Source organism: Onychomys torridus, chromosome 4 (assembly GCF_903995425.1).
Source record: "Onychomys torridus chromosome 4, mOncTor1.1, whole genome shotgun sequence".
Taxonomy (NCBI): Eukaryota; Metazoa; Chordata; class Mammalia; order Rodentia; family Cricetidae; genus Onychomys; species Onychomys torridus.
In genome coordinates, this window is record NC_050446.1 from 95,391,427 (window position 1) to 95,409,315 (window position 17,889).

The 17,889-nt window shown below is 46.8% G+C and overlaps 1 protein-coding gene across 3 annotated transcripts in view; it reads right to left on the reverse strand.

Annotated features, from left to right (window-relative positions):
• Window positions 1-1,563: 1,563 nt before the first annotated feature.
• Window positions 1,564-17,889, reverse strand: part of Tgm5 (transglutaminase 5) — a 33,420-nt gene continuing 17,094 nt past the window's right edge. For 2 of the 3 annotated variants that reach the window (XM_036185500.1, XM_036185499.1), the window contains 7 exons: window positions 7,897-8,035; window positions 7,328-7,431; window positions 6,974-7,213; window positions 4,544-4,909; window positions 3,872-4,032; window positions 2,065-2,198; window positions 1,768-1,921 (listed from right to left, as the gene is read on the reverse strand). In XM_036185500.1, coding sequence (XP_036041393.1) covers window positions 1,768-1,921; window positions 2,065-2,198; window positions 3,872-4,032; window positions 4,544-4,909; window positions 6,974-7,213; window positions 7,328-7,431; window positions 7,897-8,035 — 1,298 coding nt within the window. Of the gene's footprint in view, window positions 1,922-2,064; window positions 2,199-3,871; window positions 4,033-4,543; window positions 4,910-6,973; window positions 7,214-7,327; window positions 7,432-7,896; window positions 8,036-17,889 lie in introns of all 3 variants that reach the window. The other variant, XM_036185498.1, reaches the window with a different exon arrangement.

Consider the following 17,889-nt stretch of genomic DNA (forward strand, 5'->3'; position numbering starts at 1 on the left):
ATGTATGCAATGACGTTCATGATATTCCTATGCTCACACATGTATGCTTGCACACACACACACACACACACACACACCAAAGAAACTTAAAATTTATTTATTTATTTATTAAAAGTCTTTCGAAATCTCTCATGTCGTTTAGATTCTCCAAATGTCTACACTTGAGCTCCTTGGGTGCCAGCTCTGGTCTTTCTTATATTCTCAGTACCAGCCTGCCTTAGGGCCTTGTGCCTAGAAGAATCTCTGTAACTATTTGTTGAGTGAGTTGATGAACATGGTGTTAACAACAGGACATGAACAAGTTTGAGGATGTGACAGCTAAAAATTCCCAAGTACTTCAGAGGTCACCGTCTCTGTCAGATGTGCCTCTCCATGGTGTTTTCCTTACAGGATTTCTTGTTGTCGTCATGTAATAATTATAGGGTAAAATAATTGTAGGTTACTGCCAGCTGTGCCACCAGGTTCTTAGATGACTCTCCCACAAGACAGCCAGCTTACTAGGTAATTCCCACCACACCCCTCCTCTCCTTCTGATTAACGACCTTGACCCTTTTGTTTAGGTGTAATGGAAGTCGTTAACTTCTTCATTTAATGTCTGTACATCTGTCTTAGTCACGGGAGCCGGTACCTGGAGGGCAGTATCCTGGGAAAGGAGATGCAGAGCTGTTTTATGTTCAGTAGCACAGACAGGGCAGGGTTTCAGTGACGGTAAACATCAGCTACAACAGGTAAGAAACTCTGAGACTATCTCAGTCTCCACCAAATATCTACCTCATTGCATTATTCAGTTGGCTTTTACTTCCTGACTGCCAGCCAAGAGCAGGCCTCCAAGAACACAAATGCATTGGCAACACTGGATGGAGATGCTAGGACTGTGAGAAGTGAAGAATGGCTTCAGTGTCACATGGGGAGTATATTTAAGGGAAGGTCAGGGCAAGAGATATCCTGGTGTGTTTTTCTCTCTTCTTGCCAAGAAACGGAGACAGAACATGGTATATAAAGACATGTTGGGGGAGTTTTGCTCTTCAGCCTGGATTGTGCCTAGGCAATTGCTGAGATGTTTAGTGTCTGTCTTCTGTATTTCCACTAGAATGCAGGCGCCACAAGGCCAGGGCCTTTGCTTTTTTCACTGTCTTGTCTATTCCTCTCAGAGTGGTACTGGCCGTGCACTGGACACTCAATAAATACTTCTTGAATGAGTGAATGGGCTCAGACACGGAAACAACAGGAAGCCCCTAGCGACAGAAGGGCAGCAGGAGCTCTGAAGAGAAAGTGATGACTCCTTCTCGAGGGAAAAGAGGTGGGAGCAAGGAATGAAGTTTGCTGATGTTGTTTAGTCCCACAACAACCCGCCGGAGAGCTGCTAAGACCTGTCTTCCCTTGACCTCTCTGCCAAATCACACCTCTGTGTGGATACCAGAGAATCCCTGGTGCTGAAGAGTCCTGGCAAGCTTCATAAACAGACCGGTAACAGGCTATCTCCGGCATCAACTTTGCTGCTGATGTCAGAGTCTGTGAAGCCTTTAGTGTAAAATCCACAGGACTATCATATTTCAGAGTTTCTTTAAAAAAAATTAGATTCATTTATTTTTACTGTATGTGCATGAATGCTTTTTTTCTGCATGCATGTTGGTTGGATACCCTGGCACTAGGGTTACAGATGGTTATGAGCCATCATGGGAATGCTGGGAAATCTAACCCAAGTCCTTTGCAAAAGCAACCCATGCTCTCAACTGCTGAGCCATGTCTCCAGCTCCATCTCAGAGTTTATATGCCAGTGTCAACATACACATTCCTGTAACCCTTGATGTCTTTAAACTTATTGCTCCTCAGATTAGCTTGGATCTGCCTTTGGCCACTCTTGAAAGGGACAGTCTTCAGAGTGATGCTGGCCTTGTGATGGGGTTTGAGGACTCCAATGCTGTGACAGAGAATGGAGAATGTCAGAAAACCCTTTCCTCCTCACCCCCTGCACTCTGCTCTCCAATGTCCTGAGTCCCCCTAGGGGCCTGATCATGCTAAAGCTGGACACATGGGAGAGAAAGCCTGGGTGTTCTCACTTACAGAACTCTCTGCTGCTTCCTGAAGAGGCCACCTCCTTCCAAGGTCAGCACACAGTCCTCAACAGGCTCTGAGAGTGGGTTTGAAAAGACCACCTGGACAGTGAGTGGCTGATTCACAAAGGCTGCTCCTAGAACCTAAACAGAGACCCAGGACAGGGAAAGAAGCAAGAGATTAGTCGTCATCCCAGGTCACTGAATGTTAAGGCGCTGTTTTGTAGGATGTCAGAATATACCATCCCTAAATATGCCACTTTGGCCTCAGGATTATTTTGATTTGGAGCAATAAGAAGAAACAGACATAGGGAATTCTCTCTGGCCTCCATCCACTTACCTAAAGGCGTACATTTACAAAGGTGTCTCATTCCCCTTCCTTTTACCTGGAAGGTCAAAGTTCATCACTGAGACGTTGGTCCCTGTGGTGGTTGTGTTTGTCAACTTGATGAAAGCTAGAGTGATCTGAGAAGAGGGACCATGAATTGAGGAGTTGTTTCCATCATACTGGCCCGTGGGCCAGTCTGTGCTGGCATTTTCCTGGTTGGTGTGGAGGGCTTAGCTCACTGTGAGAGGTGCCACCCCTCAGCAGGTGTTCGTGGTTGTATAAGAGAGTATGATGAGGAAGCCGTGGGGGCAAACCAGTAAGCAGCGCCCCTTCTTGGTCCCGGATTCTCTGTGGGTTCCTTCCCTGAGTTCCCTCAATGACCAACACACCCTTTCCTCCCCAGGTCGGTTTTGGCCCGTGTTTTATTACAGCAACAGAGAAGCACACTATAAGAGTCCCTCATCAGCCCAGAGAGGGCACTGAGGAGTCGACATGACACTGTTCCCCCATGCCCTTACTTCCCTTGGGTTCCCATAATTTGCTACCCCTAGAAACTCAAGGCCCTTCCCATCTCTTCTCACTTCTCTCGAAATGTATTGCTCCTTTGCTAAGATGCCTTTTAAGACTACTCGAGACTTTGAAGTGCTGTCAAGAGCGCCTCAATAGCCTCAACTGGTGGGGATCCAGGAGCTGGGGTAGACCCTCGAGACAGCACTCTACAAAGAAGAACCCTGAACATGTTCCTCCTCAGAAAGGCCCCAGAACGGGAGAGGCCCTGCCATCTACTCTCCTCTTTCAATACTTCAGAAGCAGAGGCCCAGGGGCTTTGCTCAAGGACACACAGCCAGAAAATGGCAAACCAAACCGGATCTGGCCTTGAGGTGGACTCTTCCCTCCACTGAGCCTCTGTCATCTGGACTGTTCCTCATGTTTGCCCCTGAAAGCCAACACAAGAGGTAGCACAAGAAAGGACCTCTGAATCTGTGGCTTGAGATCGAGGATTCACACTGTCGTAGTGTGACTGTAATTGGCCCCAATAAGCTCATGGGGAGTGGCACTATTAGGAAGTGTGGCTTTGTTGGAGTAGGTATGGCCAAAGTGTGTCACTGTGGAGGCAGACTTTGAAGTCTCATAGATACTCAAGCCATGCCCAGTGAGACAGACCACTTCCTATCCCACCATGATGATGATGGACTAGACCCCTGAACTGTAAGCCACCCAATTAAATGTTGTCCTTTATAAGAGCTGCCATGGTCATGGTGTCTCTTCACAGTTTCTACCCACACACACACACACACACACACACACACACACACACACACACACACGGCCTCTAATAGTACAAGGAGCTGAAGACCCCTCTATAAACTGTTCTCTTCTGGGGGTACCAGAGTAAGTAAAGAAGAGACATCCTCCTGAACAGGCCTGGCTGCCTCCTATCCAGAGCTCAGGGACCCAAGACCATTTGTAAGGGCCCACTTTTGCCTACATTAATCATGATGCCTGGGAAAGTCAGGGTGATGATCTTGTTCACCAGGATTTTCTCAGGACTGCTCTTCTCTTCACCTAGGGCACTGATGCGGATCAGCTTGTCCGTTGACAGATACTGGCTGTACTGAGAGTAGAGGATTTTGCAAGGGTAGGTCTTTTCTAGGGAGAGAAGACAAGAAGGAAGAAGTGAGGATGGCTGAGGAAGACAGCTGGGCCTCAGTTGGATCCAATGGTTCTACAGAGAAGAGGGAGCCAAAGTACACCAAGTTTTGCTGAAGCAGAAACTAACCTTTCAGATGGGAAAACTGCAGTTAAGAAAAGCAATATAAGCCAGACAGTGGTGGTGTACACTGTTAACCCCAGCACTCAGGAGGCAGAGGCAGGTGGATCTCTGAGAGTTCGAGGCCAGCCTGGTCTACAGAGTGAGTTCCAGGACAGTCGGGGAGAAATCCTGTCTCAAAAAGAAAAAAAAAAAAACCAAAACAAAACAAAAAAGCAGTATAGGTTGTCCAGAATCATTTCTAGATCCTAAGTCTAGATGACTCCAAAGCTCAGGTTTTCACCAATAAGTGGGCTCCTTTCCTTAGGGGTCAGCAGGAAGAAGGAAGGGGAGAGAGAGAAGTAGAAAAGGGGGAAAGAAGAGAGAGGGCTGCGAGAAGTAAGCAAGTACCTTCTTCAGGGAACAGTGTGATGTATGCTACATCCTGCCAGAACGGGGCCAGGGGGCTGCCATCGTGCAACAGAGATTGGGCACTCAAATTGAGTTTGAGGTCCTTGAACTGAGGTGACATGTTGACAGCCAACAGGACAAAGTTTATGTCTTGTCCCATGTTAGGTGGGTCAAGCAGCTCAAACTTCAGAGAGACCTGGATGACATCGCTGGGTCGAAGGGAAGGCGTATCTAGGCTCCTAGAACCATCTTGCCTTGGTGGCATGGAGCTGAAGGGATTTGAGTCTCCTTGGTGTGACCCTTGAGACCTTCCAGCCTTTAGCTTCTGTAGAGCCTTTTGAAACACCTGTCTCTCTTGAAGGGAACCTAGAAGGGTAGATAGGACACAGGATCAGCATGGGCCAGGCTGACCCAGGAGGTAAACCTTATCTGAACAGTCTATCCTCAGCACGTCCACCAACAAAACTACAAGATGCTAAACCAACCTACCAAAATCCTGTTCAGGGGACTGGAGAGACGATTCAGCAGTTAAGGGCTCTAACAGAGGATCATGGTTCAGTTTCCTGCACCACATCAGGGGGTCACAACCACCTCTAACTCCAGCTCTAAGGGATGGAACACTTTCTTCTGGCCTCTGAGAGTACCCACCCACACATGCACATACATACACATAAATAGAAATAAAATAAATCAGGGTTGGATGTTTAGCTCAGCAGTAGAGTGCTTGCCTAGCAAGCACAAGGCCCTGGGTTTGGTCCTTAGCTCCAGAAAGAAAAAAAAATTTTAAAAAATCTTTACAAAATCAATTGCATTGCTATACGATAGTAGTGCATTGTCAGAATAGAAATTAAGAAAGCAGTCTAATTTTTATTTAGCCCCTCAAGAAAAAACAACACTTAAGAATGAATTTAATCAGGGCTGGAGAGATGGATTTGCACTCTACTTCATGGGCTCATCAGACTAGTCACGTTTCTTCCCAAGTGCCAGGCCAGACCATACTCTCATTCACTCTGCCTGCTGTGTGTGTCCCTGGAAGGCCACTGTCCCAGCAGACTACCAGTCAGTCACTGACCTCGCCACACTTACACGGCTACCCTTGTTCTTCCTTTCTCCTTCCTTGGCCTCAAGCTTTGGGAGTTGTGCCCTAAGATTTCAGGGGTTGGTGGCATCAGAGGTGAGGCCACTGTGGCTGGGAGCCCTGCTAATTTCTGAAAATTATTTCCCTCTCCTCTCCCTTGCACAAGGGGCTTCTCCTGGGGAGCAATAGAATACATGTCTGTCCCATCAGGTCCTATGGTCTGGGAATGAGGGCCCCAACAGTGTGTGACTGTAACCTCCACCTACCCTACCTCTGTATGCTTCACGCCCCCCTGGATGCATCAGAATTCACTGTTGTTTGTTTGTGTACTAAGTTCAAAAAGAGGAGATGGTTATTTAAACAGAATTGCCTATTAATCTGACAAAACTCCAGTTACTATATTAATGTAAAATAAACCTTGTTTGTACTTTGATTTGTTTGTTACAACTGTGAAATAGTAGAAATGAAGTAAATGGCCAAAAATGTTCATATAACCCCAAATGGTCTGTCTATATAGTCATTGGAATTCCGGTCGAAATACTAATGGAATTTTTCACTGAGCTAGGAATACACACACACACACACACACACACACACACACACACACACACACACACTTGACATGAATATAAAATACCTAGAGTAGGTAAATTCATCTTGAATAAAAATACAAAGTAGGAGGTATTACACTACCTGGCTTCAAAAATACACACAGAGGCTGTGTCAATGACTCAGCAGTGACGACCCCGATTCTAGTCCTCAGGGCTGGATATCTTTGCTTGTCTTCCTAGAAGTTAACCTAGCAGGTAGCTGTTCTAGGAGTTCATCTACACCTGATTGGCACGGTCTCTCCGTTGGCTTTGCTAACCCCCGACAGGACTATCACCTCAGCATCACCCTCTGGCCCTTGCTGGCCCAATGGATGAGTATGAGGGTGAACACTGACCTTAACAAGTGTGAGTGCTGGCTGGTACTCTGGCCTGTCTCCTAAACTCAACCAAATACAATGAACTAAGTGATGAGTCAGATGAAAGGAATCAGCCAATAGAAGAGGGTTTACTAAGCTGGTTGCCATCTTCAGCTGCAGGCTGCATTTTGAGGGAAGCTGGGAGAACTCATGTTCTATTGGCAGGATGTCTATAAATGACCATCAGGAGAGGTGAACATATTGGAGGGAGGTCTCTGGTCCATGGGACATGAGGTAATGGCAGTTAGGGGAAGTAAGGTAGTGGAGACATCCTGACTGAATCCTTGCAACTGAGGGACTGAGGAGACAGTGGACCTGGGTCTTGCCCTGCACACGTCCTCCAACTCCCTGAACTTGAGCTCTTGGGAAGGTTGCTCGGCTGTACCTTCTTCGTACTTGTAGCTCTCTGTGATGTCATCCCGCTCATCACTCTGGATGCTCTTAGTACTAATAAAATTCCCAACAGTAGCCGTGTCCTGGTGAATTTTCTGCTCCTTTCCTCCATAGACAAGCCAGGACATGCAGTCAGCATTCACCATAGAAAATGCAAAGCGCGTGTCGTAGTTTAGATCGACTTCTCCCTCTTTGATGGCTTTGACTGAAGCAGGACCACAGCAGTAGAGACCTGAGGGAAGATGGGGAGGAAAGCTCTGGTGGGCAGTATGTGGTGGACAGGGAAGGGTCTAGGGGCAGGTCTGTGGGAGTGGCTCCTGATTTCTCTCTGGAGAGCTGAACTCACCATTGCTGGTTTCCTGAGGGGTAGCATCCAGCACCTGCCAACCTCCATGTCCAGGAGGGAGGTCCCTTCGTGCCATCCAGCACTCATTCCACACATGGAAATTCCTGAGGAAGAAGCCAGGGGAGTCAGTGTTAAACACATCCAAGGCAGGGGTTAGCCCACTTGTCTCCTTTCTAGACCGACCAGGATAAGCAAGGGAACCAGCTACAGCAAGGGGGTCTCATCATGGCTCCCTTCCTGTGTGTGTGTGTGTGTGTGTGTGTGTGTGTGTCCCACAGAGGCAGCCCTAGTCTTTGCCATGCCCACAAGTGAGATGTCAGGCCTCTGTGGTCAGACCCTTAGGCTTCAGAAGAAGGAGGTGACAAAGGGGGACCTCAACCCCAGTCTAACAGCTTTGATGATGTGAGGAGTCTAAACATAGCTGTTTTCTGTTCTGCTGTCTCTTAGCCCCAGGATAGGAAGCAGGAGGATGGGGGCAGAGGCTAGGAGCACAGTCCGGCCCTACTTTCTGCTGTGGTTTTTGCCTCAGATCTGTGGTTCAAGAAATAGACTGAGAGGTTGTCTCTCACCAGACGGTATCCTTCTTCATATTCTCCAAGATCCGGCCCGTGTTGTCATAATACTCATCTATGATCAGGTTCCCATCTGTGTCATGGCCGGAGTCAAAGTTGGTGATCACACGGGTGGGGATCCCCAGGCACCTCATCACTGCAGAAAGACAGAGAAACCACCAGTGTGCTGTAGATCCTGAACCTAGTGAAAGCGTCCATTTGGGATCTGCAGGACCAGACAGGGACTGTTTGAGATGCTACGCTGACGGCAATTCCTTCCCTCTCTCCATTTTCTGAGCTCATGGGATGACTGTTGCAGAGGTTAGGATACTGGCTGATCGGACAGGCTTTGCTGGAGCCAAGAGAGTCTAGCAAGTTATCATATCTGCTGTTTAAGCCAGCAGGGTGGGGCAGGCACACCTCTCTGTTGGCAAGACTGGGAGACCTGACTCAGCCTCAAGTCTCCCATCTTCAAACAAAAGGCTGGATTCTGTTTCTTCCTGTCATTAGGATTATTGCTGAGACCATCAAATTGTCAGACAAAGGTTCCTGTGGCTTAGAGTTCTATTTTATTCTTGGCAATATTATGTCAGAAACCTCTCCAGGAAAAGGAAGACAGCCATGTAACACAAGCTTAGAAAAGTGAGTGTGTACCTGGTCAAAAAATCCCTGGAAAGAGGCAGAATGTTGTCTTTATTCCCCAGGGGTATCTGTTTCCTTGACCAGCTAACTTCTTTTCTTGTTTTCTGTTGCAACCCCATTCCATGCTCTTTCAAGTGAGTGAACCCTCATCCCAGCTCACCACTAATTGCTCCAAGGATGCCTGTCTCCTGGTGCCCAGTGGTGCTGATCGGCCTAGCTCAAGACTAATGACAATTGCTAGTATCCAGCTGCAAAGCTCCAGGCTGCCTCTTTCCCCTTCACTGTTCTCAAGAGAGCTCTGGGAGTATCTGCTATTACTATTCCATTCTGATGACGGAGGCTAAGAACGATGAGCCACCTTGACCAGACGACACACAGCAGGCAGGACACAGGGCTCTCACTCAAGCTGCGGTTTTATTTTATTCCCAAGCTTGTGCTCGGTGCCAAGTCTACCCATCGGTAGCATACTCACTTCAAACCATCAAGTGTTCTGCACATCTCAAGCATCTTCCCATGTTATTTTCTATTTGCTGTACTTCTATACTATATTTTTAGTGGTACTTATTCTTAGAAAGTTAGTAGGCTTCCAGTATTTTTCCTACAGTAAATAATGGTGACTGATATCTTTGCAGAGCAATCCCTTCTTATTCTGTGGGACTGACTCCAAGAGGCCAAATGAGTGAGCGAAAAAACAAAAAACAAATATTGTTAGAGTTGGAATATTTGATTTTTTAAATTTTTTAAAAAGATTTATTTATTTAGTCTACAGAAGAGGGTGCCAGATCTCATTACAGATGGTTATGAGCCACCATGTGGTTGCTGGAAATTGAACTCAGGACCTCTGGAAGAGCAGTCCGTGCTCTTAACCTCTGAGCCATCTCTCCGGGTGGAATATTTGATTTTTAAACAGATTTTAGTTTAGGCTTTTTTTTCTCTAGACAGGATCTCATTACACAGCCCAGGCTAGTTTATGGATATGTGCCACCAAGCCCAACCTTCCTTATTCTGTTTTGTGGTGCCGAGGACTGAACTCAAGATCTTGCAGGTGCTAGGTGAGTGCTTTTTCACTGAGCTACAGTCAGGCTTCTTCTGTTTTAAATCTTGAGGCAGTGTCTTGTTAAATTACTCAAGCTGACCTTGAACTTGCTCTGTAGCCCAGGCAAGCCTTGAACTTGTGATTATTCTGCCTCTGAAGTAGCTGAGACTTCAGAGTATGGGTCTGAGCTAGCAGTCTCCACTAGGCCCCTTCTTAGTAGTATGACACATGCCTCTCTAGGTCAGGGAAGGGGACACCCCTAGATGTGACCTCATTTGGGGAGGAGAGAAGCCCAAAAGTAAGTCTTGAACACTCCCTTGAGTGGCATATCTGAATATAGCCAAAATAAACTAGGTCAAGCGGTGGGCAGACCTGATAAGTGGGTGGAAGGTGGGGGTTACACAGGACACCCTCAGAGAAGAGGTGAGGGAAGAAACATGAGATAGAAATGTGGCAAGAATGGAGGAGCCCTGTGTGGGCACATGTATGCTAAAAGTGTAGTCAGGAAGGTGGATGCCACTCACGGCAGCAAGAGAGCATGCCAAGGCAGGGCAGTAGGCAGAGAGCAGAAAGCAGCCTCCTCCCTTTTCCAGTCTAGCAATGGCCACCCAAAGTGCCAGTACTGGTGTCAACTCCTGATAGCTGTGGCCTGATGGGCCCTTCCCACCCTCGCACACGCTCTGTAATGGGTTGTTGATGAGTCTGCCTTCCTAAGGGCAAAGATTATGTTACTCATCTTTACCATTGCATGGCCATTAACAATACAGGGCAAGGCCTGACGTGCCGATACTTGCTGCATGGATGGATGGATGGATGGACGGACGGACAGACGGACGGATGGATGGATGATGCACACTCTAATGATTTCTGACTTCAACACACACTGTCATAGTGGATATACATATACCCTGGGTACCAAACTAGCCTGTCTATAGAGCACAGTGATGGATTTACACGGATCCATTCTTGCTTGAACTTGTCATGGCCTATGAGAGGACTGAGAAGGGGGTAGGTTATTGCAGTGGGACAGAAAGAAGAGAGGGACAAGAACAGTTTCTCCGCCTCCTCCTCCTCCTCCTCCTCCTCCTCCTCCTCCTCCTCCTCCTCCTCCTCCTCCTCAGTAAAATACCAAATGTTTGCAAAGGTTTACCACACGTGCTGCTGTCATTTTAGACAGGTTCACACTTCAGTTTGGACCTTTTAGTGCCTACAGATCTTAGTTTAGGCTCATTAGGGTGGGTTTACAGGGAGCTGTCCCCAAATCCAAATGTGCTGGAGACAACCCAGAGTTGTCCTTCTTTTTTTTTTTTTCGAGACAGGGTTTCTCGGTGTAGCTTTGGAGCTTTCCCTGGAACTCACTCTGGAGACCAGGCTGGCCTCGAACTCACAGAGATCCGCCTGCCTCTGCCTCCTGAGTGCTGGCATTAAAGGCATGCGCCACCACCACCCGGCCTCCTCCTCTTCTTGTAGCTAGGGCTTGAGCTCAGGGCTTCCTACATGCTAGAGACAAGTGCTGTGCCACTGAGCTGTAGACATGCTCCTTCTTTTATGGGCCTAAGTCCTGGCCTGTCTTTCCTCTCCTTGCCAGGTGACCTCACCTCTCTAAGCCTAAGTAAGTCTCTCACCTTTAAAAGTGAGAAAAGCATAGGGTCCTGGAGAGGAGTAAGTGAGATAACGCTTATACTGCACTTGACCTCATGGCCAATACCTACAGTGAAGATGTTGTCCTTGACTAAAGAGGTTTATGGGAAAGACGTAAAGACAGCTCAGCTATAGGTGTGTTTAGTAACAGTGAGGTCTCCATACAGGCACAAGATTCACATCAGGAGTCCTGGGCAAGGGCTTCTCTTCTTCCTGTGGTGCTAAGGATTGAACCTGGGGCTTCACCCCCGCTAGGCACGTGCTCTACCACTAAGCTACCTGCCTTCTTATTTTATTTTTGTTGAGGTAGGGAAGTTGTTTTTTGAGGCAGAATCCCACTTGTAGCCCAGGTTGACTTTAGGCCTCTGGCTATCCTCCTGCCTCAGCCTCCTGAGTGTTGGTGTTATAGTTGGGACCCACCATTCTGGCAAGGAGGGTTGCTTATAGAGAGCATGAAACACAGGAGGCCACACCTGAAGCTTGGAGAAGCTTGGAGAGGTAAAATCCGGGAGGGAAGTTGGGGGGTGGAGGGGTGGGGGGGGGGGGGGGGAAGAGGAGTCGGTCGGGACCTGGGCTCAGGTTTCCCCAGTCCCTTCCTTGCTCTAACCACAAGCTCCGCCCTTACCACTTGCCTCCCAGCCGCCTGTGATCTCAATACACCTTTGAAGTTTCTCTGACTGCTCTAGGTCACATTAGCCTCCTGATTATGCTGTCAACAGAATTCCAGCCACCTACTCGTGTTAGCACTAGATTAAGTGCTCTGTAATTTAACATCTCTATTTTATCTTGTTGGCCAGATTACAAATAACCTCAAAGTGAGGCTTCCAGCAGGTGCTTCACTTGTATCTCTTCATTCCGAGCGCAGTGCCGGGAACAAAACATGCCCATTCACTTTCAGTTAAATAAATTGCCTTAGCTTGTGGACCAGGTTGTCTACAGACTTCTGGCAACTCACAATCCGACATGACACATTTGTGGGATTTGAATCTCACAAAAGAGAGACCCATGTGGGCATTTTGTGTGCATACACACACATGCCTGCATACTCAGGCAATGGCAATTTGGCCAAGATAGATATTCAGTTAGGAAGGTGCTTCAGAGTTCCCACAATATTACAGCACACTCCAGGCCTGAAACTGAGAGCTACAATCAAAGCTTCTCTGCAGTCAAAGTGATTACATTTAAGTGTGATGACCTCGGTCACCTTTCCACTTCTGTCTAGATGCTTTTGGGTTCCAAATGATAAAATACAACACGTGACACAAAAATCACATTGAATAAAAGTTGTACATGGATAGGGGGCTGGAAAGACAGCTCAGTGGTCAAGAACACTTGCTGCTTTTGCAGAGGATCTGGGTTCAGTTCCCAGCACCCACATGGTGGCTCACAACCATGGTAACTCCAGTTCCAAGGAATCTGACGCCATTTTGACTTCTGTAGGCACTAGGCACGCACACGGTGCACAAACATACATGCAGGAAAAACATTTATACACATAAAATAAAATCTAAAAAAAAATTTAAGAAAAAATGGACATTGACAATAATTTTTTTTTTTATGAGAACATTTTCCACTACAGTGCTACAAATTAAACAAATTAAAGTGTTTTGTGGGTAGGCACTGCATGAAAGTGAGGTACTGGATAAAAGAAGAAGAGTAACTGATGGTTTTTAGGGTGGAAGCAGACCAATTATGGTAATACTGCAGAGTAAGGAATGTGATCAGTCGCAACCCTAAATAACCCAAGAAAGAGAGGAAGGATAAAGTGGGGAGAGTGATGGAGAGGATACAGGACTGTTGGGAATGGATGGAGAGATCTTGCCGCCGCCAAACCCCAGGAGCCCAAGGAGCAAAGCCTAAAACAGAATCCCAATGATGACAGCTAATGCTTGTGGAAAGCTCTGTGCCAGACTTCTTTCCAAAGAGGTGTCATATGTTGACCAACAACCCCATGAGGGAACATTCCATGCAATCTCCCTGCTCGTAAATCAGTGGAAAATAACGGGAGATAAGCATTCCAGCCAGGGCACTGTGCAAGTTCGGACTGAGATCCAAAGAAAGGTTGGGGGAAAATAAAGCATCAGGCCCTTGGATGAGGCTCCTTTTTGGAGAGCTCAGTAGAAAGCATGAGGACAAGAGATGTATTGAAAGTACGATGAGATGCTTTGTAGAGATCCAAACACAGCTCAGTGAGAAGACATCTTCAAAAGCTTTGAGCTGGAAGGGGTTCAAAAGCTCTAACTGGAAGACACTGCCCCAAGTCTTCTCAAGGTGGAATCCAGTCAATAAAAGACACACAGTGGGGTTGCTGTGGTTGAGGGGAGGACCAGCCCACAGCTCTCACATCAGTTCCTGCATCATCTTCTCAATAAGGCTCCCAAGGCTTAGGGCTCCATTTTTTTTTTTTTTAAATAGGAAGGAACAAACTCTACACACCAGTTCCATATTAGTGCCTTTCTGCCCATGCCGCAGCTGTCCCATCCACCCCAAGCTCCTATGGGTACGGTAAAAAGCAAGGCGGGCTTATTTCCAGGATGCCTGGATTTTCCTCAAGCAGCTTTCTTACTTAAGGGGTAACTCATTTATACTTAAGGGGTAACTGTTATATTTTTGGTTGTGAGCCTAGCCTTTAAACGGCTGAGCCATCTCCCCAGCCCTTAAGGTGTAACTCACATCCTACAGTTCACCTTTTTCAAATGGACAGTTCACTGGTTTGTGCTATTTGGACAAACTGTGTCACAATCTAAGCTCGTTCATTCTAGAACATTTCATCATCATCATCTCAGAAAGAAAGCCTGCTGAAGCCAAGCAGGTGGCAGATATGTAAGCCTAGCACCTGGGAGACAGAAGGAAGAGGAGGAGGAGTCTGAGGAAAGCGTGGGCTACAGAGTGAGTCTCAAAAACACCAACAATAGCACAAAACAAAACACAGCTACCCACTAGTGGGTCTAGTATGGAACCACATAACCACCTGACTTCTGGGGAGCGTTTTCAGCAGCAGAACCCACTGTCCCTTCTGGTCCCCTACTATAGTGCAAGGCATCCAAGCTACTTCTCAGACCCCACTCAAGGGCTGAGGGTTCGAATCTTCTCTAGAATAGAGGCCTAAAGAGGAAGAGCTCAATGCCCTAGAGCTCTCTGGAGGCTGGCCCTGAGCTCAGAAGGGTGGGCCAGGAATTTCTTTTTCATTACCAAGTAACCACCTACAAACAGATGCCAAAGAAAACTCCCTGCACAATACATGCATATATCTTTGATGAAAACAAAGCCTCCTTCTGTAATTTTTCTACAGGCAGTTAAAGTCATTATGTTTGATAAATATTATGTCAAAAAGACAACCCTGGGCTGGGGGCTGTAGACAGGAGAATGCACTCTGGTTTGGTTGTACTGTCAATCAAGCTAGGGCTTCAAACATGCTAAACTAAGATTCTGCCAAAGAGCTACATCCCCAGCTTAAGAATGAATTTTTAGGCCTGGCATGGTGGTGTACACCTTTTTAATCTCAGCACTTGAGAGGCAGAGACAGGCATATCTCTTCGAGTTCGAGGCCAGCCCGGGGTACATAGCAAGCTCCAAGACAGCCTGTGCTACATAAAGACACCCTGTCTCAAGCAAAACAAAAGAAAGTATTTCTGACTCATTCAAGAGTCACATGGTCATGAGCTATAATGATATCTACTTCACAGGTGGTGGGGAGGATCAGAAACTTCGAAAGGTATCCAGTGGGAGTGGGAAGCACAGTGGGTGTGGGGCAAATGGCAACCGCCAGCCATGCGCCTGGACAGTACAGCCTGGAGTTAGATCGTGGCCTACCGTGCCGGTAGACTGGAGGATGAGACTAGCTTGGACACTCCATTTCATTTGGCCGATGGAGAAGATGAAAAAAACAGTAGGTTATTTGGGGGATCAACCAAGACACCCCTGGCTAATAGTGAACACTCGCTCTAGCTAGTCGCTGTTCGTGGGTGAACTTACACAGTCCCTTCAGTAACTCTTGGCAGATAAAGAAATTGACATTTTTGGGCAAATGGACAGAACTGGAAGTAAACCAGCCCCAGGAAGACAAATATTGTATGCTTTCTCTTCTATGTGGAGCTTAACACAGACGCTCACGCACGCGAGCGGGTGCACACACACAAGCACACCACACATAAACCCACAGGCACACAACAGGGAAAGAGAAGAGTGAGTGACTCTTCAGGAAGAGAAAGAGGACAGCAGGAAGGAAGGACAGGAGAGGGAAGGAGGGCGAGTATAGGTAAGTACATGATATACGTCACACATCAATATCCACAAATAAACACTAAGTGAATGAAACAAGAGCCCCAGTCAATGGAAGGAACAGATGCCTTGGGTGAAGCATAGGGCCTTTCTGGGACTCTCACATGGTAATTTGCATACTTTCTCAGAGAATGTCTTATTAACTCATTTCCAAAATGGCATCTATGGAGAATAAACCTAGGCCTCAGGAACCACTAATTTCCTCACCACGTATCTGAATAAACTGAGCCATAAGTGACATGCCTGGAGTTACCCAGATAGTTGATAGCAGTGTTGGTATTTATACTCATGGTTCAATTTCATACACATATATTTGAATATATTCAATAATATATATTTCAGTTTCTGTGGTTTCAGTTACTTCCAGTCAGTCACAAAAGTATTAAATGGACATTGTAGAAATAGACATTTCTTTGGTTTTTAAATCCTGTATTGTTTTGAGCACATGGTGGAATCTCACATGGTGGAACCATCATTCCTCTGTCCAGAGTGTCCATGCTCTATACACTACCTGCCTGCTAGTCACTTCCAGGTTATTGATCCCCTGCTGTGATATTGTTGTGCTAGGTTCAAGAAGCCCATATTTTATTTAATAATTGTCCAAAGTTCAAGAGTAATAGTGCCGGCTACCTTATTATGGTATAATGGTCTAACTATCCTGAGTTATTTTAGTTATTGTTACCAATTTCTTGTTGTGCCCAATTAGTAAACTAAACTTTACCATAGGTAAATATTTATAAGAAAGCATACAGCATAGATAGGCTTTGGTACTAGCAGAGTTTCAGGCACCTTTGGGGGGTCTTAGACTGTAATCTCCAGGGATAAAGGGACTGCAGAAATCCCAGAATCTGCTTCCAGAGTTCACATGCTTCTCTATTACTCTCCTTTGCCAAGGTTTTAACACAGTGCCTGGCACAAAGGAAATGCCCGTTATCACTGTAACAGCCATGGAATAATAATGGTATAATTGTTTAAGATGTTGAGTGGCAGTTGTGTTGGCATAATTACTTTGGCTAAACCTTTATCTGTCACTTTGGTGAGGAAACAGTGGTTAGGTCTTTTCCATCTTTGTATCCAAGAACAGATGGAACATGGCACCTAGCACGGAAAGACTCCACTATGTGGTGCTGAGTGAATAGATGGGCTCCTCAGACTGTATGTTTACTAACATACGACAAGGCGGCCCTGGGAGGAAGCTGATTGGGCTCTAGCTGGAGTGGGCCACATTTGATCATTTCCTAACTCTTTGTTTGCAAGGTCACTGAAGGGCCACGATTCTCATAAACATTTTAATTGTCCTGCTGCCATTGCATAACCTCCATCCACTGTCTCCACCTCTTTCATCACCTGTTCCAGACAGCCACTCCCAAACCCAGCTCTCTACCTCTACACACAAACTCAGTTTTTCCACACTGGAAGGTTCCCCCTTTATCTTACACAAGATCCATTCTGCCCTTCTGTCTTGTGTGTGTGTGTGTGTGTGTGTGTGTGTGTGTGTGTGTGTGTGTGTGTGTGTGTGTGTGTGTGTGTAGCCCAGGCTGAACTTGAATGCACAATGATCCTCCTGCCTCCTCCTAAGTGCTGGGATTGGAGTTTTAAGTCAACCTGCCTGGTTTTCTGCCCAGCAGTCTTACATTGGCCTTCTGGATGATTCAGATCCCCCACATCACCCTAATCACCTCATCTTTTGGCATCAACGCTGTTGAATTCCTTATGTCTTATCACTGGGCCATCAAAGCATCCAACTCAAGACCAGGATCTGCAGCGGCAGAAGAGGCAGGCACTAAATAAAGGCTGCAGCAGCAGCCCACACTAAAGACGCTGTCATAGTCTGTCAGTGTTGACAGAGATCTCCTCATGCTCTTGGACTGAGGCCTGATGCTGCACTCACCACCCTCTCTGGCCTTCACATTCTGTTTGGGGTCCGGCCTAGCATACATACCCATCACAGGGAATTTCTACCTAGAAGGCCTAAACCTTCAATAAACACCAAGTCACTAGCAGCTCTGGCCTCCCTGCATCCTACTAGAGTCCTGTGAGTGGAAGCCTGACTTGGCCTCTCTCCCTAGCTGGCAGAATGATGACTAACTGATGGATACCGACTCAGGGACATGGGCCTACATACAAGAGGCTGAGAGTGGGCAGAGCTGGGGTGGGAATCAGAGCAGAGAATGGCTCTGGTTCAAGACAGGGTTTCTCTGTAACAGCCCTGACTCTCCTGCAACTTCTTGGTAGCCCAGGCTGGCCTCGAACTCACAGAGATCCGCCTGTTTCTGTCTCCGGAGTGCTGGGATTAAAGACGCGCACCACCATTGCCCAGCCCAGATGTTACTTCTTTTAAAATTTCCTCCCCATCTATTTCTACTTTGCCCTCTTGCCACATACAAGCCTTCTATCCTTCTTCACATTTA